Source organism: Dipteris shenzhenensis, chromosome 8 (genome assembly GCF_047967505.1).
Source record: "Dipteris shenzhenensis isolate YYH24624 ecotype China chromosome 8, Dip_SZ_1.0, whole genome shotgun sequence".
In the NCBI taxonomy this organism is placed as follows: Eukaryota; Viridiplantae; Streptophyta; class Polypodiopsida; order Gleicheniales; family Dipteridaceae; genus Dipteris; species Dipteris shenzhenensis.
The window spans coordinates 42,444,451-42,472,198 of NC_141603.1; the positions used below are offsets into that span (position 1 = coordinate 42,444,451).

The window sequence follows — 27,748 nt, forward strand, 5'->3', positions numbered from 1 at the left end:
ATTTGAAACCTCTCTCCTCTAACCCCTCCAATGAGCACTTGGCTATGGGCCCGATCTGTACAAAGAGGACACCTCTCTAATCCAGGCATTGTAAATCAAACGACGAAGGGTATCCTCTAGAAACTCCAATCTACCCTAACAAGAGGGCATCCCTGATGGATGATCTGGAAATTTGAAACCTCTCTCCTCTAACCCCTCCAATGAGCACCTGGCTATGGGCTGATCTGTACAAAGAGGACACCACTCTAATCCAGGCATTGTAAATCAAACGACGAAGGGTATCCTCTAGAAACTCCAATCTACCCTATCATATGCTTTTTCAAAATCTAAGAGTAGAATGGTTATCCCTTGGCCGCTCTGCATAGGCCAATCAAAAGCTTTCCAAAACGCGAAGATATGATTGAAAATGCTTCAAAGTTCGTCTGCGTGTCATGAATCAAATTTGGAGCAATGGGCTGCAAACTAATTGCTTTAGCCAGAATCTTGTAGAAAGTGCCCAAAAGGGTGATTGGCCTCCATTGTGACACCAAATTTCTGCAACCCCCCTTTGGGGTAAGATGAATGAGACCCTCTGCAATTGAACCGGGCATCGAACCAAAGTCCCAAACGCCTTGCAAGGCTGAGGTAACATCATACATGGTCTGCAATCTTATCCCATAAAGCAATAAACAAGGAGGGTGTAACCCCATTTGAGCCCATACACTTGTCCTTACGAAGGCAAGAAGTGCAGTCCTAAACTTTGTATTTGTGAAAGATGCATCAAGTGAATCTCACATATCTGGTTTCACCATTACAATATAATGTCTAGCAAAGAAATTCTTTCAAAAATAGAACACGGTCCCCCCTATTGTTGGGGGCGTAGAGGTTGAGGAATCCAAATTTACAACCCCCAATCAAAAGAATAATCAATTGTGCCTTAGAGGGTATGATAATACCATGTCCAACCACGAGGGGAAGGGAAGAAAAGCAAGTGACCAAAAAGTGTGACCTGAAGGAAGTTTACCTGATTTGGCACAATCTCTAGCATCCAGTTTGTGTTCCCGTATAAAAAGAACGTCAATAGGACCCCTTGTAACACTTGGATGGAGTTGAATATAAATCAGATACAATGGCGGCGATGAGGCACACCACCAAGTGTATGTTCCAGCTGACAATCCTCATCAACAGACAGAAGCATGGTGGAACACTTACCCAACGTAGTGGCGGAAACCCTCTCTCGGGAAAGAGACCTCTTGTCAAAGGATTTATAAAGAGGAGGAAAATCCACTGGGGAGAGAACCCCTCCCCCTAAAGAAGGGGGCACCTTACTAAAAAGAATACCAATCGCTGACTCACCAAATGCAGTGGGCATAAAGTCCTCATCACCAAAGTCCTTTATGGTTAAAAAAGAGTTCCTATGAAACAATCCTTGTACTGGGATGTGAAGGATTGTGGATGTTAAAGAAGGTGAAGAGACTACAACCACTTCCTTCCCTTGATCAATACGTGAGAATCGAAGAGTGGACGAGGGAAGGCGGCTGCTTGGATGAGGGGCCACATCCAAGAGAAGAATCTGCATGAATACTAGCATTGGCCCTATCCAAGGGTCGTAACCTGAGGAGAGACATCGCTAGTCACAACCAGAATTGGACCCTGAGAATCCGGAACAAAAGAGGGGCCCTCCTGATCTGCAAGTGGTGAAGAGGTGGAGTCTAAAGTCACAATCTCAAGAGAGGCAGCAAGAGTAGAGGCCAAGACTTGAGGAGAAGCAAGAGCGTCAATTGTCATGACCAAAACCAGAATGTTTGAGGGCTTGATAGGGGCAGGGACTGTGATGAGAGAGGGACCCTCTTGATCTTGAATCGACAGAGGGCGGACTCTGAGCGAAATCCATCTAGGGGTAGAAGGGACAACTGGTGCTAGGTAAGTGGTGCATGCCAGACGTACAGCCGGTGTCGGAAGAGTAGGAGGTGCTGGAGGAGCACTCTATCGAGGTCGTGGGGGCCTCTTCTTCTTCCTTGGGTAATCCTTGCCCATAGGCCCTACAAATCCTGCATTGGTCCTATCTACCCGCAATCTCGACTCTTTGTCAAAAGAGAGAACATCAGTGCGCTGGAGCATGATGTCATCATCTTAAATGTTAGGGTCGGAGACAATGACCCTAACTCTAGGAACGCCATCTAATTTGACTGTCTTAACGGCGGTAGATGGCAAACAAGGGAGGGGGGATCTCTGTGACCACCTCAAAAAAAGGTTCCAATCGTGGAGAGAAGCTGTTGATAAACTTGGGGAGGCCAGGGAAGCGATGAAAAGCGATATCACCTGACTATCCTCTTCCAAATCCCAAAGTAAACGGTGTCAAAAAGATCTTCCTAGGCCCCAAAGGAAGGGGGCTAGCCTTGAGTACAGCACTCCTAGTCTCTGGAGAGACAAAAGCCACCTAGAAAAAACCATGTCCCAACAAACGAACATCTAAGAGTTAGAGACCAAGGTCTGAAGGTATGGCGGCAAGCACCTGGCCTATAACTTGGAAGGATGCCATGAATGAGTGCGATAAGAGTAGTGGATGAAACCGGCCTCTAATCACTCAGAGGGTAGTGGAACTAAACCTTTAATCACTTCAGCACTTATTTACAGCTCACAAAGCATATATCACAACCATTAACCATTGCATGATCACCATTTGGCATTTACGCATTTGTTCACAAACAAAACCAGTGAAAAAGGGATGGAGGCTAGAATGCCCCTGCTCAACAAACATAGACAAGTGCACCCGATTGGCCCCAAACACCGTGGCGCCCCTTTCGGTATTTCTTTATATTTCACAGTGAAATGATTACAAGTTGCATCTAGGAGACCTTCCCTACAACTGAGCACGCAGTTCCAATTCTTCGCAAGGCTTTCAAGCATAGAACACCATCACATAAGTGCACTTAACCCATAGGCTCAATCCAAAGGCATTCTCTTTTCTGAGTGCAATTCCATTGGCTGTCTAGATGCAATCACACTGCACCCCAGCTGCACTATCTTTGAGTGGTTTCCAGATGGCATTCACAAAGCTTTTCAAAGCTCCAAACAAAGTACCCAACCAAAGAATGACTCATGTAGCACTGTCTGGGCACCTGTGAACCAAGAAAGAGGCGGCACACGAGGCCAACCAATAGCTTATGGCAAAAAGAAATTGCAGCAGCAAAATCACAACTCACCAAGCCCTGAAAACTCGAACCAAGTCCTCAATCGCCAAGAGGACGTAGTAGCCAATGCCTAATTGCATTCTCAGCCAAAGAGGAGTGCAAAGGCATGAAGAAAGAGCATTTACAAGAGCCGACCAGCAAGAATTCCACTGAAAAATGTGAAAAGAAGCACTTCTGTCGCGAAGAAGTGGGAGTTCTTGGGCTCAAAAGAAGCGTGCTTCAGAGAGGAATGCATTGAGAAGGTTTTGGAGAAGTTTCATCGCCGGAAAGTCCTCCAAAACTGAGAAAAACCAGTCAACCAGCGTGTGGGACCACTCGAAATTCAACAGAAAATTGAAGCTTTGCAAAAGGAGAGGCCCAGGAGGCGGTAGAAGGAAAAAGGTCCAGAAAAAGCCACTTTTGCAAATTCGACCAGCAAAAGAAGTGCTCAGCTCTACCCGTTCTACCAAACGCACGGAGGGAAAAGCATATCACTACGAAGGGGAGGCAGAGGGGAAGCCATCAGGCCAAATGGAAGTCGAGGAATCCAAACGGGTGAGGAGTTATGAAGAAAAACGGAATTGAGCTGAAGGAGGCTGAAAAACCAGTCCAAAATCTCAAACAAAGGGAGAAGATGAGAGAGAAAACCACACATGTGAAGTTTAGAAGACCCAGGAAGGTCCAGGAATGGCAAAGGAGCATGTAGAAGGCGCTAGAGCCACTTGGAACTCTAGGGGGGCCACTGAAGGTACATGGCCCTCTAGGGGGCCCATTAAAATTGCCACATCATCATTTCCCAACAACCACTCTTTTAATTCCTTGGAATGCCTTTGGGCCTAGGGATTAATTACGCTTATGTGCTAGGCACCATGCTGCGTTTAATGACACATTATTAAGCCCATGCTTGGACTTTTAAAACCAAAGTTGTCACGTTCTTGTAGTACATTAAAGTACTTAGAATTTCATGCCCTCGTGACATACCCCTCTCTTGAAACAGCAAACCACAGTTTGCTGCCCCAAAACACAGGAGTGAGCATGAAATATAGCATAAAAGAGTATACAAGAAAGCCGTAGCTATAGTATACAGAGACAGTGAAAATATGGTTAGGAGAGGCATGCATCCATCCATATACACTGCTCAAAATCTATGTGATCCTCAGCGATCAATAGTCAAGATGCATCAATATCATGAAGTCTGACAACAGAAATACTGTCAACTCAGTATCTCGGATGAAACATACAGTGTCATCAAGCGACCGTGCTTCTCTCTAGAGCACAATGCAGTCGTTGATTGTCAGGTGGCACATTTCCTCCATTTTCCCAGAGCCAAGTCTCGGGAACGAATCTAATGAGATTATCAACGTCTCCCAATCGCATTTTCTGAAAAGAACTGCATTGGGGGAGGGAGGGGGCGGAGCTGGTGAACCCTTTCTCATGCATTCCTGAAGCACACCCGCTGTTGGCTTTTGAAAGACTTCCTCAGGCGTTTCATAAGCCTGCAGGCTTGTTAATTCGGCAACGGCTTTTAGTGCGTCTTGCACCTGAGGAGCAAAGACTTCAGATTTGAATGAAGCTTGAGAGGGGTGCGAGGGAGCTGGGAAGGGAGGCAGGGGGCTGAGAGCAGACGCGGGCTGAGGGGAGCAAGGGGGAGGGAAGGGAGGCGGGGGGCTCAAAGGGGTGCGAGCGGGAAGAGAAGGGAGGCGGGGGGACTGAGAGCAGGTGAGGGGGTGGAGAGGGGTGTGAGGGGGACTGAGAAGGACTGAGAGCAGGTAGGGGTCATAGGGCGGTGCAAGGGGGCTGGGAAGGGAGGCGGGTGGGCTGAGAGCAGAGAGGGGAGGCAGGGGGGCTGAGAGGAGGGGCGGGAGGGTTGAAGGAGGGGCATGGTGGGCTAAGCGGAGGGGGAAGAGGCAGAGAGAGGGGGCAGCAGGGAGGAGACGGGAAGGAGATGCGCTTCCTTTGTAGCACTTTCTGCGTTGCCAGGTCGCTGCTCACAGACTCTGAGAAGGCATTTCATAAACTTAGATGGTCTTGGCATGCCTATAGGTAGATTGTATGGGGGCTGATATATTTGCAAGATTCTTTTGTACTCTGTAACTTGGGTTTACGACACGGCTGTATTTGTCTGCTTGCTCCCAACGATTTCTTTTGTACTCTGTAATTTGGTTTTACAACGTGGTAGTGTTTGTCTACCTGTACGTATGTAGGGGCTTAGACTGTTTTAAATACCCTGCTTTCAACTTATATACCTTATTGTTGGCATAATGGATTCAGGTGCAATGCAATGTGTTTGAAGGAGGCTCTGGTGAGATAGCATTGACAGCAGGTGGAGGAAGAAGATATCTCCCCGTTGTTCCTGGCCTGTATGAGGATGTAGCCATGGTGAGCATTCAAAATCTATGGAAGAGCTCTGAGCTTATCACATATCTGCTGGTTCTTAAATTCCATTTTCAAAGGAGAAGAAAACTTTGCATTGGACAGCATTCCATTTTTAAACTTTAAGCTCAAATTCTTGCGTTTGATCTCTCTCATGCAATAGATTGCTTTTGCGCTTCAGCAATAAAGTGAATCGGTGCTTTTCTGTTTGATCCTTTAGGTTGGGGTCCACTATGAGGGAAAGTTCTATGAATTTGTACCCTGGAATGGTCCTGTGGAGTGGGAGATAAACACATGGGGTTTATGGAGTATAAAGGCTCAAACTGCATCATATGAGGTGGATGCCTGTTGCTTTTGTCCGTTGTCCATTGTTTATTGTGATTATTGTGTATCAAAAACTAATTCCTGTCTGTGTTGATATTATCATAAACTGATTGATTATGAAAACGTCTGCAGGTTGAGCTGGAGGCAACTGCTAATGTCCCCGGCACATTTTTAAAGGCTCCAACTGCAGAGGCTGGATTAGCCCCTTTCTGCAAAGATACATTTCTTGGCAATCTCAAGCTCGAGATTTGGGATCGTACCTCCACTGGAAAGAGGGGAAAGGTCTGTATACTTCATTTCCTTTTACATTTGTATTCGAAGGAATATTTGAAAGACGAAAGGGGTCTTTATGTGAAGTAAAAGTTGCAGAATCACAGAAACATATATTTTGTTGTATGAAGTTAAATTATTTTGAATCTTAAGGGTACAAGGCAGATAGGTTGACTCACGAATTACGTTGTCACATTACAAAGGAGACACTAACATGAAATAGGAACTCCAATTGGGCCCATATGGAGCGCAAATTACGTGTGGATGACGGATGACATAAATGGAGTGTATTCCTTCTCAGTTTTGACGTTAAATTCTTAGAATTGTGCTAGAAACCTCTAGTTTCCTACACAGCTTGTATGAGCTTCATGTATCTCAGACCTTTTTTTTTCCCAGAGAAAAGAACTTTCTATTAATGCTTTTAAAAACAACCATACAAATCAATAGTCTCTGAGGCTATTGTGGGAAATGTAAGAAAGAAACTTGGCTGAAAAGGAACCAGCCTGTTTCCAGAGAACCCACCTCAGTGCCTAGGAAATCTTTGAAATAGGGGCTAACAATCAAGGATTGAGGACTATACAACCAGTGAATCCCTTGCGGCAAAAAAAATATAGAATATACCTGCAGGCCAAGCCTAGTAGGAATGCTCATGTATTCGGTGGTTGTTCTAGATCCTGACATCCCACGCTCCCATGTGGCGCAAAGGGTGTAGATGATACCCTTCCAATGGCAACAAGAGTGGCTGCAGGTGGATCAAAGTGCTTGCCCATCACCAAGCAGCATCGCGCAACCCAAATGTTCCACACTGTAATGCTGGCCATTGTCTCCCACACACTTTCATTTGGAGAGGAATGGGGACCGTGCCAAGCAGGTGGGGATGCCTTGTGTATATCAGTCCTAAGGATGCTCTGTCCTTGTATCCGGTAAGCTGGGGAAACCTTGTCGATTGGGAAGGCATGACCCCCCTCTCTGTCACCTAGGCCACTGCTTTTTAGACTTTGGTCTTGTAGGCCTTTTTGGTCTTTCGCAGACATTAATTAATAATAGATATGACAGACCTACAGATTAGGCTTAGAGATCTTCCTTCCATGTTCACCAGACCAGAGGCACAACCAATGGGTGTGACAATGTCATTGTCTGATGCAGAGCTATAGCAAGGAGACCATAGTGGACCAGACATACTGACCATCACTGACGCTCTATCATGGGTTTTATGCTACTGCAACTGTGTACATCAATAGAGCCTCTCGTGGACTTGACTCCTTCACCAACATACAAAGAACCACCTCAGTGATGCCATATCACAACTTCTGTCCACTCCATGGGCTCAGACACTTTTTACTACTGTTTTTATGTTTATGTGGTACTTGTCTTGGGTGCAGATGCCTGCTTAGAGGCTCCACCAATTCAGCTCATTGTATTTGCTTTTCAGTCTCATAGACCCTTCGGTCTTTTGAAGACTTTAATAAACTTTCTTTCTCCTCCCGCTCCCCTCCCCATTGTTCTCTCAGCGCATGATGGTATGGGGCCTATGAGGAGGGGATACAAAACCGATTGTGCATGGCTATGTGCAACTGCAATGGCACCTTTTTGTCCAATCTAGGAGGGTTCTTAGAGTCCTAGCTGACTTCAATGCACCATACTGAAAATATGCATGTGGGCCTACTAGACTTTGGATGGGACTTCCTTGGAGTACCAGGGATGGACCCAACAGAGCTTGGGATAGTGAGGCACACAGAGGATGCACCACACATGACAGTATATGGAAACATTTACTGAAGATGGGAGCAGTATACGATCTGATCATGTATAACACAGCCTTTAGAGATGGCCGTTATTCAAAGGACTCACTTGTTTCCGCATGGGGAGGGACCATTAGAGTGGTTCCCAGCTTTTGTGCCATGGGTCATTCCCTAGACACCAATGGAGTGTATTTGTTCTCAGTTTTGACGTTGAATTCTTAGAATTTTGCTTCAAACCTCTAGCTTCCCCACAATAGCATGTGTGAGCTTCATGTATTTTTTTTCCCAAAGGAAAGAACTTTCTATTAATGCTTGAAAAAACAAACATACAAATCAGCAGTCCCTGAGGTGGATTGTGGGAAAGGTGCCTAGGAAATCTCTAAAATAGGCTCTAACAACCAAGGAGAAGGGCTATACAACTAGTGAATTCATCACGGCATAAAAATAGAATGTACCTGTAGGCAAAGCCTTGTAAGAATGCTCCCGCCTTTCGGGTTACCCTAGATCCTGACATCCCGCTCCCATGTGGCGCACAAGGTTAGATGATATCCTTCCAATGGCGAGAAAGCCTTGTATGGTTTGAAGTAGGCCCCTAGAGCTTGGTTTGCCAAAATTGATGCATTTTTGACCGGCCAAGAATGCAGAGTAGTCCGCATGAGAGCACACTCTATGTCAAGATTTACTCCATTTTGTTCTATATATCGATGGCATGCTGCTCACTGGTAAAAATGCTGCAAAAATTGCAGATTTCAAGGCTGAACTGCAAAGGTCATTTGAAATGCCAGATTTGGGGCTGCTTCATTATTATTTGGGCATTTACTTTGTGCAGGGTGATAGAGCCTTTGTTTAATATAGCAGTCCAAATATGTTGGGAAATTGTTGGAACTGTTCAGATTTAAGAATTGCAAGCCCATTTAAATTCCTACAGAGCCAGGGCTTAAGCTGTCCATTGATAATGCCAATGAACTGTTTGATGCGACTGGTTACAGCCAGGTTGTGGGATTGTTGGAAACATGGTGAAGGGGGGGAGAGAGAGAGAGAGAGAGTTAGGGTGTGAGGAAATAATGCTCAAATGAAGACATAATGAAAGGCTCTCATTCATTCATCAAGTGTATCATAACAATTGAAGTACAAGCCTTTATATAGGCTACTCACACACACTCTAGCACCTAGTGCATATGGGATAAGTCCCATGATGACACGTGGCGCTCACACAAGACACACATAAACTAGTACTAGATCACCTAGTACTACACACTAACACATCACATCACCACACTCTTTGGCTAGGATATCTCCATCACCCCCCTTCAGAGCAAAGAGTGTGAGACCCAACACGCAAAGAGGAGACCGATCCCCCCTCCACCGCAATACTACAAAGAGCAAGTCCAACTATATAACACCTCCCGTGTGATAGTGACTTCTTAGTGAGCTTGCGACCGGCAAGAGAAAACCATCACTCGTCATCCCCCCTTACTGTGAATTGGGTGGTCAATATCATCAACCAAAGTAAACACAATACAATCATTTTTGGGGGACAACCTAGGGCAGAGTACCTCTTATTGACTCCAAATACATTCTGTTGCTGATCAGTTGTCTAAAGATGCTCTTCATCAATAACATCTTAAACTCCTTCACGCATCAGCAATAATTGCATGTTGGTTTGCCACGTGGTTCTCCTTAGGAGTTGATTTGAAGTCCACATGATGAATGAGATAGTCGACCAAGCAAAGACCAATAAGAGCAATGGCCCTGGCATTTTGTTGCTTCCATAATTTGCGTTGTTGCTGATCAGTTGTCTCAAGACGCTCTTCCTCAATAACATCCCAAACTCCTTCACGCATCAGCAATAATTGCATGTTGGTTTGCCACGTGGGAAAGCCTTCCCCCTTGAAATTCTCCACGAGTAGGGAACTTCAAGATAAGGAAGTCATGATGGAAGAGGGCTTCCAGAAGGCGTGCAATAAGCTGAGGGGACCAGCAAGTATGGCGGCTGGCCTAAGGCTTCAAAACACAAGAGCAGGCCTCACGTGTGCAAATCGGCTGAGGAAGTGGTTGTATAGATAGCTGCAGCAGCTGGTCGAAGGCTTGAAGCCCTTGAAAAAATCCACGCGCAGGTCCGAACACTGCAAGGCGGCCCAGCAAGGCAGTCCGAAATGTTGTAGCAGCTCACTAAACTATAAATCGGCTGGTATAAATGTGCTAGAGGCTGAAAAACAGCTTGGAGGGCATTCTGTTGTAGACGGCTATGCAGCAGCAGCACATAACACCCTGTTTTTGGCGATGGAATGCTCCAAAACAGCTATGAAGGTCCACAGGTACAGGCGCCTCCTGGGAAATGAGCCGACCAGCAAGCTAAAACAGGGTGCCAAGACCACCTAGAGCAACTCGAGGACAGCTCCTAGACAGTCTGGGTAGAGGCGGCATGCTATGGAGGGAAAAATAGAAGCAAATGGCTGAAAAAGGAGGCGGAATAGAGACAGCTGAGCGTGCAGGAAAAGACGAGGAAGAGGCAGCTTATGGAGAGGCTCTAAACAGCTGCAAACAGCAAGGAATGGAGGCGAAATAGGGTGAAAAACAGGCAGGAAGATATGATAACGGAGGCAGCTGCAAGAGGAGAGACAATGGAGAGCTGTGGTGCAGAGACTCTAGGCGGCAGGAGGCTGTAGAAGAGGCTGAAGCAGATTTAGGGTTTTGAATTAGGGTTAGGTCTAGGATGACGTGGCAGCTATGGCTATGGCATGGCTCTGATACCATGTTAGAAACATGGTGAAGAGAGAGAGAGAGAGAGAGAGAGAGAGAGATAGGGTGTGAGGAAAGAATGCTCAAATGAAGACATAATGAAAGGCTCTCATTCATTTATCAAGTGTATCATGACAAGTGAAGTACAAGCCTTTATATAGGGTACTCACACACACTCTAGCACCTAGTGCATATGGGATAAGTCCCATGATGACACGTGGCACTCACACAAGACACACACACCAGGGATGCCTCATTTACTTGTGTAATGCGTGGCCCAATATTCAGTATGCAGTGTCCCAAACTGAGCAGATTTATGCACAGCCTTAAGACAGAATTCTTATTGGCAGGCTGTGAAGCATGTGCTCCGATATCTGTAAGATACTCGGTCTCTTGGTTTGCTGTCTCCCAAGGGGGGTGACTTGCAGCTACACGCTTACAACGATTCAGATTGGGTTGATGACATTGATACTGGTAATTCTTTCTTTTTCTAACACTTGTGCATTTCTTGGTTGAGCAAGAAATAGTCTACGGTCACTACCTCATCTTGTAAAGCTGCGTACAGGGCAGCATTCACAACCACAGCGGAGTGTGTTTCGTTTAGGTGTCTGTTGATCGATCTTCATGCATCATTGGAGGAGCCTACTCCAATTCTCATCGACAGTCAAGAGTGCCATTGCCGTGGTGCAAAATCCTGTGTTTCATGATCATACGAATTGTCCTATGGTGAATGTGTTCCAACTTCCGTCATCGCCCAAATAGAAAGTTTTGCTCTTGTGCTTGTTGGCTGAGCTCCAAGTTCTGTAGAGCACCTAAAATCTTGATACCTGGCTTATTGGCAAAGGAGCCCTTCCTATTCATACAGGTTGTATCGCTTTGCTTTTAGATGAAATATATATATATATGGCATTTTCAATAGGAATTCCAGAATCTGACTGCTGAGACTGAAGAGGAAGAGGACTTTTTGATCAAAAGTCCTAACTGCATGTAATTGTATGTCCTCATTGAAGATGCAATATTTCTTTCTTTCAATGATTTAACACTTGCCTTGTCGGGCCTATTATTGGAATCTTCAGATGCTATGTGAATAAGTATGCCTTCAATCTTAACTATCTATGTGGTCTCTCCTATGTTCAATTCCTTTGTTTGACTAATTTGTGATGGCATTGTAGCAATGAATGGGTATGCAGTGATAGCAGTAATGGATCTGTGGTGAAGAAGAGGGCGAGAAATATATAGAAGAAATTTGACAATAACTTTTGGATAATGGACTGTGCTAGAAATTTTATATTTTCTGCACCTTCAATATATTCAAAATGGGAAATAAACAAGTTGATGCAAAATTAGGATGATATGTTTTCTTAAAATGAGTGCCAGACCTTAGTAACTTTACTCTTTATTGTGTAATAAATAAACTAAATTTATTTTAAACTTTCAGTTTAGAATAATACACAAGAGTGATTGGGTGCCAAAATGTCATATACCTATGCAGGTGATTCTCAATGTAACGAGTGATATGGCAGCGCTAGAAGTTGGTGGGGGGCCTTGGTACAGCACTTGGAAAAAACGAAGCGAAACAGCAAGTGCTATAAAACCATTTATAGGACTTCCAGTTGACATTGAATCTTTATTTAAACCTGCTCCATCATTGAAACCTCCAGGGCTATGAAAAATCTAATTACTCTAATGGAAAGTTCAAGCAAGATTGAATTTAGGTATGATCCTTTTGCATATCGACTTTCTAAAATTTTGCTCGTGAGTATTCAAGTACAGATCAGAATTTGAAGGTCTGCTCCTCCTTTAGGCAGGAAATGTCGACAAAAAGAATGAATCCACTATGCTCTGGCTATGTTGTATTCTACTACCGCATGCTGCTTATTTGCAGAGAAGTTTCCATCTTCGCAATGCTGACTGTGCCTCTGGACCTTTGTTCGCAGGTTTAAGTCAGGGAAGAATAATTGTATCACTACTATCCGGCACCTTTTCTGCCCTTGTTTTGGAGTGAGCACCCCGGCCTGCCTATGTCAAAACCAGCATACAGAAACACAATCTAAAAATAGTGGGGATGACCACAGCAAGGGGAACTCGAAAGTTTGGTCACCAATTGGGTGAGGCATTGTGTGTTACTGTGGGATTTCAAGGGTGAGAGGGATTGATTCAACAGGTCAATCATTGCAACATGTAGGTGGGCAGCTCATTATTTATTGTCTAACATTCCGACATTGCGTGGTTTATTTAGCAAGGGATAACTAGGCATATACCTTCCCAACACCTTTTGAGTGGCCATTAACATAGATGGTTCACACTGAAGCTACTCAGCTCTACTTTCATCATTTTTGTAGTAGCCTCTAGACTCTGCAACAGAGAAACAAGAACTTGCACAAGAGAAATATATAAAAATGTGAGCTGCCAACAGGCCAAATCGAAAAGAGCCATGCTAAGATGTGTTATGCCATGAACTGTTGTGAACAAGTTTGAGAAAATTGCACAAACATGTATTCGATTGTTGCTGTGTTGAGCTATATGCAATAATCCATAGTCACTTTTGTGGAAAGTTTCTTACATTTGACAAGCAAGTAATGACTTTTTCTCCCATCATGTATCATGGAGCTAATGTGCGTGTTGGAAGAAAAGAACATTCTATTCTTGATGGGGCATTTTATACTTAACTTTCCTAAAATGTGAGGTTTGAAAGGTTTGAGAGGGTAAAGTTTACGCATTCTGATATGGAGGTAAGTTTTTTTTTTTTTTTTTTTGCAATCAAAGCCCGTTGCTCATGTTGTCTTCATTTTTAGAGCAAGGAGAGGATTCTAGAGGACCCATCGACCCTCCAAAGCTTTGTCTAGGGTCACAAATGCCTGATTGCAGCAAAGAGACTTGCTAGAAGGCCTTGGGTTTCTCAAGGAGGTTGAGAAGCCAGAGCTGTGCTTGCAGCTAATGAACATTAAAGGAAGGTCGAGTTGTGGCCGAGTAAGCTAGTACAACCTTCAAAGAAAGCCATAAGCAAAGGATATCTTGCAGTCAATTGAATTTATTGCGGGCAACAAGAGAGCACTCAAGAGCATAGCTTTAGTGCACACAATTCTAGTCTATCTTGGAGGGCTTTAGTGGCCACTGTTGAGATGGAGCCCCAAGCCAAAAGCTCAGCAAGCTGAACTAGACTATAGCTAGTCGTTGATTGATATTTGAAATTACTAAAAGCCACAAAAGCATGCGTTGGGAAGGCTATTAAGCAGTCAAAGTAGCCAAAAGCCGAATGTATAGTAGTTGTGCTTTCAAAGGATGTGTAAGCTCTTGCAAAAGCTTGCTCAAATGCTTCAAGGATTTTGGAGAGCCAATGTGAAGACTCTAAGATCACTGAGCCACTTCAACAGGGAAAGCGACTCAAGCATATTTTGCTTCAAGTGCATTAGTTGTTGGTGGAACCACTTGGTTTGCGCTGAAGTTATAATCTCATTTTTTGAGCATTTTCAGCCTACTACAAGCTTCTTGTGTGCATCTACAGTAGGAAGAGATCTAGTAACAACCGTAGGCAGATTCTTATGCTGCTTGCGCAAGAGCAATGCTAGATTTTTGTTCATCAACAACAAGCCCAAAATTGGTCATATAGAGATATCCCAAGCCTTTCAAAGGCTTTCAACGAATCTATGAGTCTGCACTTAAGGGAGCTCAACTAAGCTCAAACAAACTATCTTAGACTCAGCAAGAAATCACTTAAGGAAATGGCAATCAAAAGGCAAAAGTCCACAGAGCCTTGCGTTTAGGCTGTCATGCCTCTCCTTGATTAGGCTATTGATGCCTCCTTGTTTGCAGGCCATAGCAACTTGTTTCAAGCTACAACTAAATCTTTGTGGTAATTTCAAGCCCTTGTTCTTTGTAGCCTTCTTTGGAGAAAAGGCCAAAGTGCCTTGAAGACGTGTCTTCTTGCTCTCCCATAGTTTCATGAGCCACAAAAATCATCAGAAAGGCCACCATGCCTTCAACTCCAAGAATCTTGAGCCGTAGTGTGTAGCTTTGCGATTAACATCATCCATTCTTGAAGAAGTAATTCTGCATAAGCCCATAGCCTTCAACGACGTGGAGCACGTAATGGAACTAATGAAACCGGCCTCTAATCACTCAGAGGGAAGTGGAACTAAACCTTTAATCACTTCAGCACTTATTTACAGCTCACAAAGCATATATCACAATCATTAACCACTGCATGATCACCATTTGGCATTTACCCATTTGTTCACAAACAAAACCACTGAAAAAGGGATGGAGGCTAGAATGCCCCTGCTCAACAAACATAGACAAGTGCACCCCATTGGCCCCAAACACCGTGGCGCCCCTTTTGTTATTTCTTTATATTTCATAGTTAAATGATTACAAGTTGCATATGGGAGACCTTCCCTGCAACTGAGCACGTAGCCCCAATTCACTAAGCCTTCGCAAGGCTTTCAAGCATAGAACACCATCACATAAGTGCACTTAACCCATAGGCTCAACCCAAAGCCATTCTCTTTTCCGAGTGCAATTCCATTGGCTGTCCAGATGCAATCACACTGCACCCCAGCTGCACTCTCTTTGAGTGGTTTTTGTGGGGGTTAAAGGTCACTGTGCCTTTACCCCGGTTATGTACAATACTCAAACACATATAAATGAATGAAAAAGAAGATTAGGGTGTTCTGCACCCACCAAAACTTGTGTGGCTCTCTGTTTCCCTCTCTCCCTCTTTCGTTCTTGCTTCCATTGAGAGCACTCTCAACTGGTATCAGAGCCCGGGTGATCTAGCTGAGCGTGCGTGAATGCCTAGAAGTTGAGCAGCTCTGTGGGAAGCTTTGTGGGTGACTTTACTTGCATCCGAGTGTACAGAGACCTTGGAGGAACCTTTGGAAAAGTCACTTTGGTTTTGCGAAGTGGTTTTGAGAGCCTATTAAGTGTTTTCAAAGAAAAAGTCATTTTTTGAGCTTTTCCCTGTTCCGTTCGATGACAGAGACTTCGTATTGACTTGTAGAGGCAACTATTGCTTGCTTTTGGTATCCACTTCGCTTCAGGAGCTTGGAAACACCTTCATTCTTGAATCTGGGATCATTTCATTAGATTTCTGACCCACTGTGTCAGTTTCTGCGTTTTTTTTGCCCGGGTGTTGGAACTCAAGTTTGGAGCAACCATTTGCAGATCTGTCAGTTCCAGTGGACTCAGGAGTTTCTAAAACTTCTATGTTGCTCATCATTCGCACTCCAGTGGAGTTTACAAACAGCTCTGTTTCCAAAACGTTTTTCAGTCCGTGTGTTGGACCCAGTGATTGAGACCACGGTTTCCAAAACCGTCTGTCCCCTTGCGTTTCGGACACCCAAAAACCCCTATCTCTTAGTTCTTATGCGATTCGGTGGAGGATTTTCAAAGTTATAGATCTCTATGTATTCGATTTCATCTCTCTGTTATGCATTTTTCATTCTAAGGTTTTGAAACCTTAGATTTATGCCACAGATAAGTGATGACTCCCATTTCTCACTCATCGGTTGGGATTTTGGAGTTCCGACAGAAGAGAGATATTTGCAGATTTTCCTGCTGAGTCCGATTATGCAATGGCGCCCATGTTTTGAGGCATCTCAGGTTCTATATTCAATAGCGGTCATTACCGTGGGACCATGATTTCTTGAGCATACCTTATGCAGATCACTCTGGTTGTAGTTTGAGCAGTGTGTACTCATTCGTGGTGTGCATTGGGTTGCAGTGGATGATTTATAGGCCATTTGGATGCATTGGGGTCCTTATTGGATGCGCTGATAGGCCCAAATTGCCTTGTGGGATGCTATTTTTATGGACGCTTTGAACATGGATGCTATTTTATGTTGAGGGACAACTTTGACACATTGCAGGTGATGCACTAATAGTGCTAGGCTCTCTTGGATGAGATATTATTGATGCATATGCCAGTGGACGGTGTTTATACTTGAGTCATTTGGCACTTATTGGCTTTTTGGATTGCCATTGCAGTTGGCATTTTCTTTTGGGCCAGATTTGCTCATATGGATGCATAGTATATGCACATGAGTCAGATGCATCTTTTGATGCTTTGAGCGTTGAGTTTTGGTGATATTTCACTCTATTGTGGCATACACATTTGGGTACACCTGGTATTTCGTGTGATTCTCTCTTGTAGGCACTAGCATTTGGGATTTTTGCTTCATTTGCATCATGGCATCCTCTTCCATGTCTGAAAAGGAGTTTTTTAGCATTAAAAAGTTTGATGGGACAAACTTTTCTTTGTGGAAAGAACAGATAAGGGATGTGCTTATTCAAAAGAAGCAGATTAAACCCTTGGCAGGGATTGAAGCTAAGCTTGCAAATATGTCTGAGGATGATTGGAATGAGTTGGATGCATTAGCAAAGTCTACTATTAGATTTCATCTTGCAGAGTCAGTTTATTTCACAGTAGTAAATGAGCAGATTACGGAAGATTTGTGAAAGAAACTGTGTGCCACTTATAAAAAGGAAACTGGCTCTAATAAAGTTTACCTCATGAAGAGGTTGTTTGAGCTGCTGCAGATGAAGGAAGGGGTCTCCATTGCTTCTCACTTGAATGAATTCAATATTATTTTCAGCCAGCTTCAGGCTCGGAAGATGAATTTTGATGCGGAGACTAAGGCAATATTTCTCTTATGTTCATTGCCATCCTCATGGGATACCTTCCGTACAGATGTCAGTAACTCTGCACCTGGTGGAGTACTAAAATTTGATGATGTTGTGGGTAGCTTGTTGGCTGAGGAGATTAGATGGAAGTCTATGGATGGCAACAAGCAAGATGCAGCCTTAAATGTGCAGAGAGGCAGATCACAGTTCAGGGGGAAGTCCCAAGAAAGAGGGAAGTCTCGTAGCAAATCCAGGGCATGAAACATTGAGTGTTACCACTGTGGCAAGAAGGGCCATATGAAAAAGGATTGCTACAAGCTCAAAAGAGAGCAAAAGGATAAGAAAAAGAATGCAAATGGGGGTGTAAATAAAAAGGAAGAGAGTTCCAAGGGAGGACAAAGGAAAAGTGAAGATCGAGGAGATCAATGCAGTCACACATGATAGTGACAATGACATTCTCTTCATGTCTAGTTTATCTGCAGAGTTGCTTACCACTTCAGATGATGCATATTCCCAGGATTGGATTTTGGATTCTAGTGCTTCATTCCATGTTACTCCCCATAGGGAATGGTTCTCCACTTATGACAATGGAAAGAGACGTTTTGTGCATCTTGGAAATGACTATGCATGTGACATAGTGGAAGCAGGTGACATAAAGTTTTCTTTTGCAAATGGGTCTGCATTTATTTTGAAACATATGAGACATGTGCCTAAGTTGACCAAGAGTCTTATTTCGGTGGGTCAGCTAGATGATGTTGGTTTGCACACCACTTTTGGCTTTTAGAGTTGAAAAATTCAGAAGGGCTCTATGCTTTTGGCCAGGGGTGCCAAGTGTGGGACTTTGTATCCCTTACATGTATTAGCGGTATTTGATCATGTTTTGATCATGTTATTGCAATAACCGAGCAGCCAAGCACTTCTTTGTGGCATTGCAGGTTGTTGCACATGAGCAAGAATGGAATGAAACTCTTATACCATTTGGGTTATGTACCACATTTGAGTTTCTCTGATTTTGAATTTTGTGAGCACTGTCTCTATGGGAAGTAGACTAAATCAGCCCATAAAAGAAGGGGAAAGAAAGTTTGAAAAGTTTGATTTGGTGCACTCAGACATATGTGGTCCCATGCCTACACGGTCATTAGGCGGGGCTGAATACTATGTGACATTCATTGATGATGCAACCAGGAAAGTATGGGCTTATGCTATAGCTCAGAAGAGTGATGTGTTCCAGGTATTTCAGAAATGGCTAGCCTTGGTTGAGAATCAGTCAGATAGAATGCTTAAATGCCTACGTATTGACAATGGTGGAGAGTATCTCTCTCATGACTTTTAGCATTTTTGTGATACACATGGGATTAAGAGGGAGCTCACATCCCCTCGTACTTCAGAGCAAAATCCAATTGCAGAAAAGATGAACTGTAACATTCAAGAAAGGTTGCAATGCATGCTTTGCAATGCATGCTTTGCAATGCAAGTCTTTCTGGTGGTTTTTGGGCTGAGGAAATGAAGACTGCTGTGCATGTGATCAATAGATCACCTAGTAAGAGTTTGGATGGTGGTATTCCTGAAAAGGCATGGAGTGGCAAAAAGCCCTCTTACTCTCATTTGCATATACTTGGGTGTGAGGCATCTGCACATGTGCCAAAAGAGCTTCGAAAGAAGCTAGATCCTAAGTCTAGGAAATGCATCTTTCTGGGTTATGGTGAAAGTGGAGAGATGGGCTATCGTCTCTGCGATCCAGAAGCAAAGAAGATCATACGCAGCAATGATGTAGTCTTCAATGAGAAGAAGATGCATAAGGCACCCATGAGGGATGTGGAAATGAGGAGAATCACTTTCCAGGATCTGAATCCACTTGCATATGTTGATAGACAGCAAGTTGTCCATGCACCCAATGTGCAAGAAATGGTACGACCAAGTACTCCCACAGGATACAATCAAGGGCAGATAATAGATCATCTATTGGTGGAAATGAAGAGCCAAATGTGGCTGATATGCAGGTGGGACAACAAGCCGAAATGCCCTTGAGAAGATCATCTAGAGTGTCTAGGCCGCCTGATAGGTTTGTTCCAGGAGTAGACTATGTGATGCTTACTGATTGCAGGGAGCCTTCTTGCTACAGAGAGGCTATGATGCGTGAGGATCAACGCAAGTGGGAGTATGCTATGCAATCAGAGATGAGTTCACTTATGAAGAATAAGACTTGGGACTTGGTTTCTTTGCCACATGGAAAGAAAGCATTGCCATGTAAATGGGTCTACAAAATGAAGGTCACAAGTGATGATGTACCTAGGTACAAGGCCCATTTGGTCGCTAAAGGGTTGAAGCAAGAGAAGGGTGTGGACTTTGATGAGATATTCTCTCCGATTGTGAAGATGACCACACTTAGATGCATGCTTAGACTAGTGGCAGTAGAGGATATGGAGCTTATGCAGATGGATGTCAAGACATCTTTCTTGCATGGGGATTTGCATGAGGAAATTTACATGGTGCAGCCGGAAGGCTTTGAAGAAAAGGGCAAAGAGCATAGAGCATTTAGTTTGCAAGCTGAAGAAGAGTCTCTATGGTCTTAAGCAAGCGCCTAGAGAATGGTATCAGAAATTTGATGCTTTCATTCGGTCCCAGGGTTTTAGAAGGAGTGAAATTGATCACTCCCTCTACACTAAAAGGGCTAAGGATAATAGCCTGATAATCTTGGCACTATATGTGGATGATATGCTATTGGCTAGCAAGAATACTTATGAGCTAGATGCATTATAGGCCAAGTTGCATGAGGCCTTTGATATGAAGGATTTGGGACTTGCAGGTCATATTCTTGGTATGCACATCACGCGTGATTGGAGTAGGAAACTCCTTTGGCTTTCACAAAAAGAGTATGTTACAAAAGTATTGCAGCGTTTCAATATGGAGGGGGGGAAGGCAGTGAGTACTCCATTGCCTCCATATGTGAAACTGAGTCATATAGATAGTCCCAAATCAGATGAGGAAAGGGCCATGATGGCCAAGGTTCCTTATGCATCAGTAGTTGGAAGTCTTATGTATGCTATGATAGCTACTAGACTAGACATTGCATTTGCAATGGGAGTTGTTAGCCGGTATATGGCTAATCCAGGAAAGAGGCATTGGCAGGCAGTTAAGTGCATCATGAGGTACATGAAGGGTACTAAGGAGATGTGCATCTGCTTTGGTAAAGGAGACATGCGTGTACTTGGGTACATAGATTCAGACTATGCAGGGCATGTGGATGGTAGGAGATCCACTTCTGGTTATGTGTTCACCTTTGCAGGTGGTGTAGTGTCGTGGATGTCTCACACACAGAAGTGCGTTGCTTTGTCTTCCACAGAGGCTGAGTATGTTGGAGCCACAGAGGGTTGCAAGGAGGCTATATGGCTTGATCGGCTAGTGGGAGATTTGGGGATTCATACAGGTGTACCGACATTGCATTGTGATTCCATGAGTGCTATTCATCTAGCACAGAATCCAATCTTTCATGCAAAGACCAAACACATTGAGGTCAGGTACCATTTCATCAGGGAGGTACTTGAGGACAAGTGCATAGAGCTAATACCTAGTTAGAAAGTAACCCAATAGAGGGTACACCCAGTGGAAGACTTATAGTAATGCCCAGGAGCTCACACAGTGTGTGGTGTGGGTGTGGAATCACAAACTTCTTTACTTATGTGCATTCAATAGATGTGCAGACTCATCAATAGACAATGAACTAGCTAGATAGAGAAACTACCATAATATATATTTCCGTCCAAAACTATTGACACAATACAAAATAGATAGATCCAGAGTCCCACCAATGGTGTGGTCCTCTTATCTTACCACAAGGTCCTTCTCCTATCAGCTAGCTATCTCTAGACTCAAGCCTGCGTGCTCCACCTCAAGCGTAAGTAGACTTTCCATCCAAAGATCTCAGCACCTTGCTGCCCTAGTAGATAGCCTAGGCTCAGCCCTAAGTGAGCTCAGTTTGTAGCAACTTTGGCCCTGCTTTGCCTCCTGGATGTAGGCCCAAAGATCAGGCTTCTGCTGCTCCTCTGTTTGCTGACTTACTAGATGACGAAATGAGGCCAAGAGGCTCTCCTTATATAGGGCCCAAGGGCCCCTTGAAATAACTGACCAGCCAGCCCTAAATGGGCCGACTGTTTGGTCTGTTTGGGCCGACCAATCTGCCCCAAAACTAGCTCTTTAAAAGGCTCCAAAATCGGGGCCTTTTACCCCACACTTCTAGGGCTTTTGGCCCTCTAATCTAGGCAGGGGCCCAGCCTCTATAAGGCATGCCACTGCCCACTAGCAGCCCCATTTACTGCTCCACTAGCCCCAGCCATATCAGCACCTGTTCACCCTACTGCTGCTGGTTCTACCGGGATGGCTTCCCCCTGACATGGTTGGCAGGTGTATTCTACACCCTTTCTGTGAGCGATATTCATTGGGCATATAGACCACCATCGTGGTTGCTAGCTCCTGTTTCAGAATCTCTATAGGTGATGAGCCATGAGATCCAAAAACGAGTGTTTATTCTTGTAGCTAGCAACCTGTTTCTTTTCTTTGTTTTCATCAACAGCTCCTTTTGGAAGCTAGTTGTATGGTTTTTAAAGCATTAATAGAATTTACCTTTTTCGAAAAAAAACAAAAAAGACCAAGTTATAGACACCTAAAAATATGTAACTTTAGGCTTTAGATCCTAGTACCACCTCAATCAAAAGGTTTTCGTGTGGCTAGGTACTTCTTTTATATTGTATGATGATTGCCTTCTTGTGGAGTTGGTTCATTGGACTGACCTAAATAGCCTACTTGTCCACTAGGTTAGCATCAAATCAAATGGCAAATTGAAAAGTGTTCCCCGCCATTTTTTGCCACGTGCCCTCCTACTATTTTGGTTTTTTCTCTCTCTCTCTCACTCACTCACTCTCTCTCTCTCTCTCTCTCTCATGGAGCTTACAAATCATTTGAACTTTCCTATACATGGGCTTCCATCACAGGTGTTGCAAATTAATCATTCATTTATCTTGACAATTGTTTTCCTTTGACAGGTTCAATCGAAGGTAGTGATCACGAGTACTGGTACTTCACCTAGCATAACCTAGAAAGTCTTTCTAGGCTGTAGCCTATACCTCTCACCAACCATCCCGAGGGGGGCAATCTAGCTGTCATTAAATCACGGCTATGGCTTGTTGCCCTTGTGATCAACACCTCTTTTTCACCTAGCGTAACCTGGAAACTCTAACCAAGCTTTAGCCTATACCTCTCACCAGAATACATATCGAGAGGACCTACACTACCATTGTGAACACTTATGCTACATTGTGTAGCGACATAACTATTGGTGACCGACACCCTTGGAATTTGAAATGAGAGAAAAAGTGACAACAATAACCTGTGGAGCATATTTGACCTTTTAATGATACGAGGCCCTTGAAATTGAGGTGTCCAAACCTCTTAGGCCATAGTGTGCTAAGATATGCATCTTGATTTTGATGATGTGCTCAAGAGCTCTCTTAATTGGACTACTAATGAAATCTTGAATATTCTACCAATCTTATTTGACCAATAGAGACAAGATTTTTTGCCATAGTTGGGACATAGAGATAAGATTTTGTGCCATAGTTGGAATATAGAATGCATCACCAATCCTTTTTGCAGTACATATATTGCTACTATGAAATAGTAATTTCTTCAATTTTTGGAGGTGTGTTGTCACCCATAACAACATTCTCTTTGGCATTTTTGTTTGGATGTATTTTTGAAAGCCAATCCTATTCAGGAATCATGCGGTTGCTTGCACCTAAGTCAAAACACCAAGTATTCTCATCTTTGTGATTTTGATTAGTGGGTTTCTCTTTAATGGCTTACTAAGAAATAAGAACTTTATGTTGGAATTTTCCATGAGAATTGTCTTAATATTGCTCATTAACATGATGCAAACTATTTGCTTCGATTGCCTTGATTTTGATGTTGATTACCAACTCTATTGTATTGGTTATTGAATATATCTCTCTTTTGGCATTCAGGTTCCTAATGTGCCTATCTTTCCAGGTATGTCTCTACCAAAGTTTCCTCTACTCCTAGGATTCCATATGTCCCTTTGAGTGGAAGAACCTTGATGTTGATTATGATAACCTGATGAAGACTGTGAAGATTGATTGTTACTAGAATGTCTACCAGGATTGTGTGACAAGTTTCCTTTGGCTTGCTTGTTAAATCTACTTGTTGGGGCATTGAGCTTGATGCTGAGTGCTCTCAAGATCTACACAAAGGCTCTAGAGAGCCCTTATGAAGCGCTAGGGGACTATGTGTCTACATGAGTCCCCCTGTGAGTCTTGCTCCAATAGGGTTCTTGGACAATCATTACTATGCATGGTGGAGTAATGATTGAATGGTGAGGCTAAAGGGATGAGTAGTTCATGTTGTAGAATCATCCTCAAGTGCCACACAAAGATCCTTTCTCTACCTATCTTCTTCCTTAACTTCTCTCTTTCCTCTTTTTCACACACAAATAAGGGAGGATACCCAAGCACTCAAAAGGCAATATCTTGAGCTCTAAATGTCAAACCTAAGAGTTTTCTAAGGCAAATTAGAGAGGGCAATGCCCTCTACACATTTCACAAAGGATGAAGGTTGCAATGCCTCAAAGTTGAAGAAAGGGATGAAAAGGGTGAGGGTGAGGAGTGCACACAAGATGACCTGGGATTGCATATTCAGGTAATCACGTGAATTTTCTTATGATTACGTGTTGTGATGATGTATTTCACGCATTCATGGGTACAATCACGCCTTTATGCTTTCAAGTGGCCCTGACCTAGAAATCGGATACATATCGATGCTAGTATCAATACTACCGGCGGTATCCTACTACCGGCAGTAGTACTAATACTACTGCTGGTAGGTTAACACAATATTACTGGCGGTAGTACGAATAATACTGTCGGTGATATTATTACCATCGGGAGTAGGAGTATTCCTGACAGGAATCATATTGCTACCGGTGGTAAGTGACATACTACCGCCGGTAGGACTACTACTATCTGTGGTAATACAATAATTACCGCCGGTAGCACTACCGACCCAAGATATATGCCAACCGCCGGTTTCATTTTCACCAGTAGTGGATTGAGAAGAGGTAAAAATCATCCTCTCCAAGTCTTGGCTGAGGGGCTTGGTCCAAGAAGTGGTTCTTGGTCCCGCATATCCTGAATAGGATGGGGGGCTAGTTGGAACCACAACCTAGATCTAGGTTTCCTCGGCCCTCCACATAAAGGGGGGGGATTTTTTGTCAAAATTTTTAAGAATTTACTTTGCATTTGTTGCATGCATGCATTGAAAGAATCATTTGGAGGTCCTCAACACACAGTTGCGGCAGTAAGGGGCCCATGATGCATGTGCATCATGATCGGAGATGCAAGCATGGAGGCGTGGTTAGCTATTTGTTAGCATCCATCTTCTCAACCATATGTCGTGCAACCCCCTCCCTTTGATAGCCAAGACAATTGTTTGTGCCCAATATGCCAGTGTTTGTTTGATAACTCAATTGGCTATTATGCTTTGCCTTGCAGACACAAATTTCATATTTATTGTCTAGTAGATTACTTGCTGCGACTGGATCTATTTGTCCACTTTGTAAAGCCCAACTATCAATGGCATTGTACATGGTGTTGGGCTTAGGACAGTTGTATCTAGGAACATGACTTTCACCTCTTTACAATTTATACAGTCTCTGTTATGGAAATATATGACTTTGTTTTAAGTTATATGTTCTTTCTAGTTTATATAGTTGCAATTATGAATGAATAAAGTAATAAGTAATTGAAATTTATAGAATAAAGTAGGTTGCAATTAAAGTTTATTGAACTTATACGTGCATTCCATCCAAATTAGCAAACTAGCAATCCTAAAACAATATGTAGGTTTTAATATTTTAAATAAATCCTTCCATTTAGTTGTTCATAATAGTTGTATTTTTCCTTAATTAGTTTATGATGGATTGTATGTTATAAAAAATCCCTACAATAAGCTCATGTATTAACATATATGCTAAGCAATGCTTCGCTACTAGAAACCTATATTCTCATTATGCAAAACCTACTAGAAAACTAACTAGAATTGAGATGCAATGGGTAATGGAAGAAATAAGCTTGCAAGGAAAAGTTTGTAATAATGAATATGATAAATATTCATTTTAGATATTCGATAGTTTCTTAATTTAATTGTTTTTTATAAGTGAGGAAAACGTCTTGATTTCACCCAAATGAAAAATGAATTAATTGTAATAATGAATATGATAAATATTCATTTTAGATATGGAATAGTTTCTTAATTTAATTGTTTGTGATAAGTGAGGAAAAAGTCTTGATTTCACCCAAATGAAAAATGAAATTAATTGTACATATGTTCTATTCTAAAATATAAATGAAAAGAGAAAACTAGCATATTGTTAATTCTTAAGGTAGTTGTTGAGAGAATGGACAAATAGTTGATAATTCTCAATGTTGACCTAGTGTTGGAACATGGCGCGTGTGTGCGTGCAAGAGAAATACTATTGATTCAATCATGACAACTATATAAAGTAAACTTTAAAAGCACAACCCTTTATTAATCCCCCTATACACATGCTAGCACTATTTTAAAAATCCCTTACAGCCTGTAACTTTTAGCTAGATTTTGAGACCCCCTCATATATTGTACACAAACTATGAATTTGTACTTTCTATCTCACATTAAAGTGCTAAAACCTAAATGAAAAAGCATTTTTTATTTGCCATTGAAATATAATTATATGCACTTTCATCACAAGCTCTGTGTGTGTGTGTGTGTGTGTGTGTGAATTAAAACGTATCTCTAAAGTCATTCAAAAAGAATGTTACCAAAGACAAGAAATATCACTTTGCATATGCTTCTTCCTCATGTCATCGCATAGGCTTCTATTGCATATGATGGTGAGTGGTATGCCGGTTGGCGTGCTCTTGAGTAAATAGTTTGGTCAAGAGCACCGAAATTGACATTACCACCCAAAGGCCTATGCGATGGCAACAAGGAAGAACCAACTCTTCAAATCCCAAACCCTAAACACAATATATTTACAATACACGGTGAGACAATATCATATTGTCACCTATCAATAGCATGCGATGAGAAATACCATAAAGTGCAAAATTCTTATCCCACTAAACCGCAACTTGTAATATAAAAAAATAACACATTCAGAATACAATGAGACATACAAAACCTATTATCCAGCATCATTGCCATCATTGCCACAATTCATGAGTCACTATTCTCATCATGTTCGTCTATGTCCTCATCTTTAGACCCATGTGGAAGGCGAATATTATTTCCTTCATTTTCATCAGATTCATCATCCTCGGATGTTGCACCATCAATCCCTTCCTCTTCCTCTTCTTGGGGTTCTGGGATCTGCAACAATGGGACTACTGCATGTTGGATAGCATCAGGCAGGATATTGTAGGTCCATTTTGAACTTTCTTCTCATATCCCACATCTCCTAATGTTTCCAACATTTTATGATTGGCATAGATGTTCCCTAACTTCTTTGCCCCATCCTTTAGAAGTCTATTTCATAATGACTCCAGTTTCTTTCAGAGCCTAAGTTTGAGCATGTTTGAGAAAGAACCCTCATTGCAATTGGGCATAGAAGCTCACATGTGACACCATTCATCATCCACCATTTCCAAGCATATGTAGTTTCTTCCAATGCTTGAACAACACTCGATGCAAAAAACCCCTCCTTGCATCGATACTTTGTTAACTCATTACAACACTTTGCAAACTCATGGTTTTGGGGTTAATACTATTGCACGACCTTATGAAAGTCATGCATAACAATTGGGATCTCTTCCGGCTTCATATTCCACCACTTGGGGTCTAAAAGGTACCCAACACTATGCAATGGATTGTTAACTTGCTCCCATTAAGGCCTAAACAATTGCCACAATTTTGTAGCATTGAATGGTCTTCTCTCATTCTCTTAGCTTGGGCAAGTAGGGGGATCCCATGCAAGAAGAGCTTGCTCAATACTCTAAAAGTGCATTTATGCTTTTTTGATTGTTGGAGCCTTTGATTCCAAAGCCCTAAGCGAATGTAATATGGGTTTCATAACATTAGTAGCATCCTCAAACCGTTTCCATAATGTAGGGGATCCCAATGTTTCTTTTAGGTCATGCGTTTTCTCCTTTGTGGTCAACTCTAACATCCATCGTTCAAATGCATCACAATGAAATGTCTCTATAAGAAAACTCATATTTTTCACCACGAATTGCAAAGCGTAGAAGTACATAGCAAATCTCGTGGTTGCTGGCAATTGCAACATGGTAGAACCATCATGAGACATAAAGATTTCTTTGAGACATTGCTTTGATCGTATTATCTATTTAAACCATCACAATGAAATGTCTCTATAAGAAAACTCATATTTTTCACCAGGGATTGCAAAGTGTAGAAGTACATAGCAAATCTCGTGGTTGCTAGCAATTGCAACATGGTAGAACCATCACGAGCCATAAA

The 27,748-nt window shown here is 42.7% G+C and overlaps 1 protein-coding gene across 1 annotated transcript in view; it reads left to right on the plus strand.

Moving 5' to 3' along the window:
• The window catches only part of VTE1 (tocopherol cyclase, chloroplast / vitamin E deficient 1 (VTE1) / sucrose export defective 1 (SXD1)), a 70,319-nt gene extending 57,143 nt beyond the window's left edge, over positions 1-13,176 (plus strand). Inside the window, exons 7-11 of the mRNA XM_087377968.1 lie at positions 5,424-5,531; positions 5,746-5,862; positions 5,982-6,131; positions 12,096-12,318; positions 12,541-13,176. Coding sequence (XP_087234094.1) covers positions 5,424-5,531; positions 5,746-5,862; positions 5,982-6,131; positions 12,096-12,272 — 552 coding nt within the window. The 3' untranslated portion in view covers positions 12,273-12,318; positions 12,541-13,176. The remainder of the gene's footprint in view (positions 1-5,423; positions 5,532-5,745; positions 5,863-5,981; positions 6,132-12,095; positions 12,319-12,540) is intronic.
• The last annotated feature ends 14,572 nt before the right edge of the window (positions 13,177-27,748 follow it).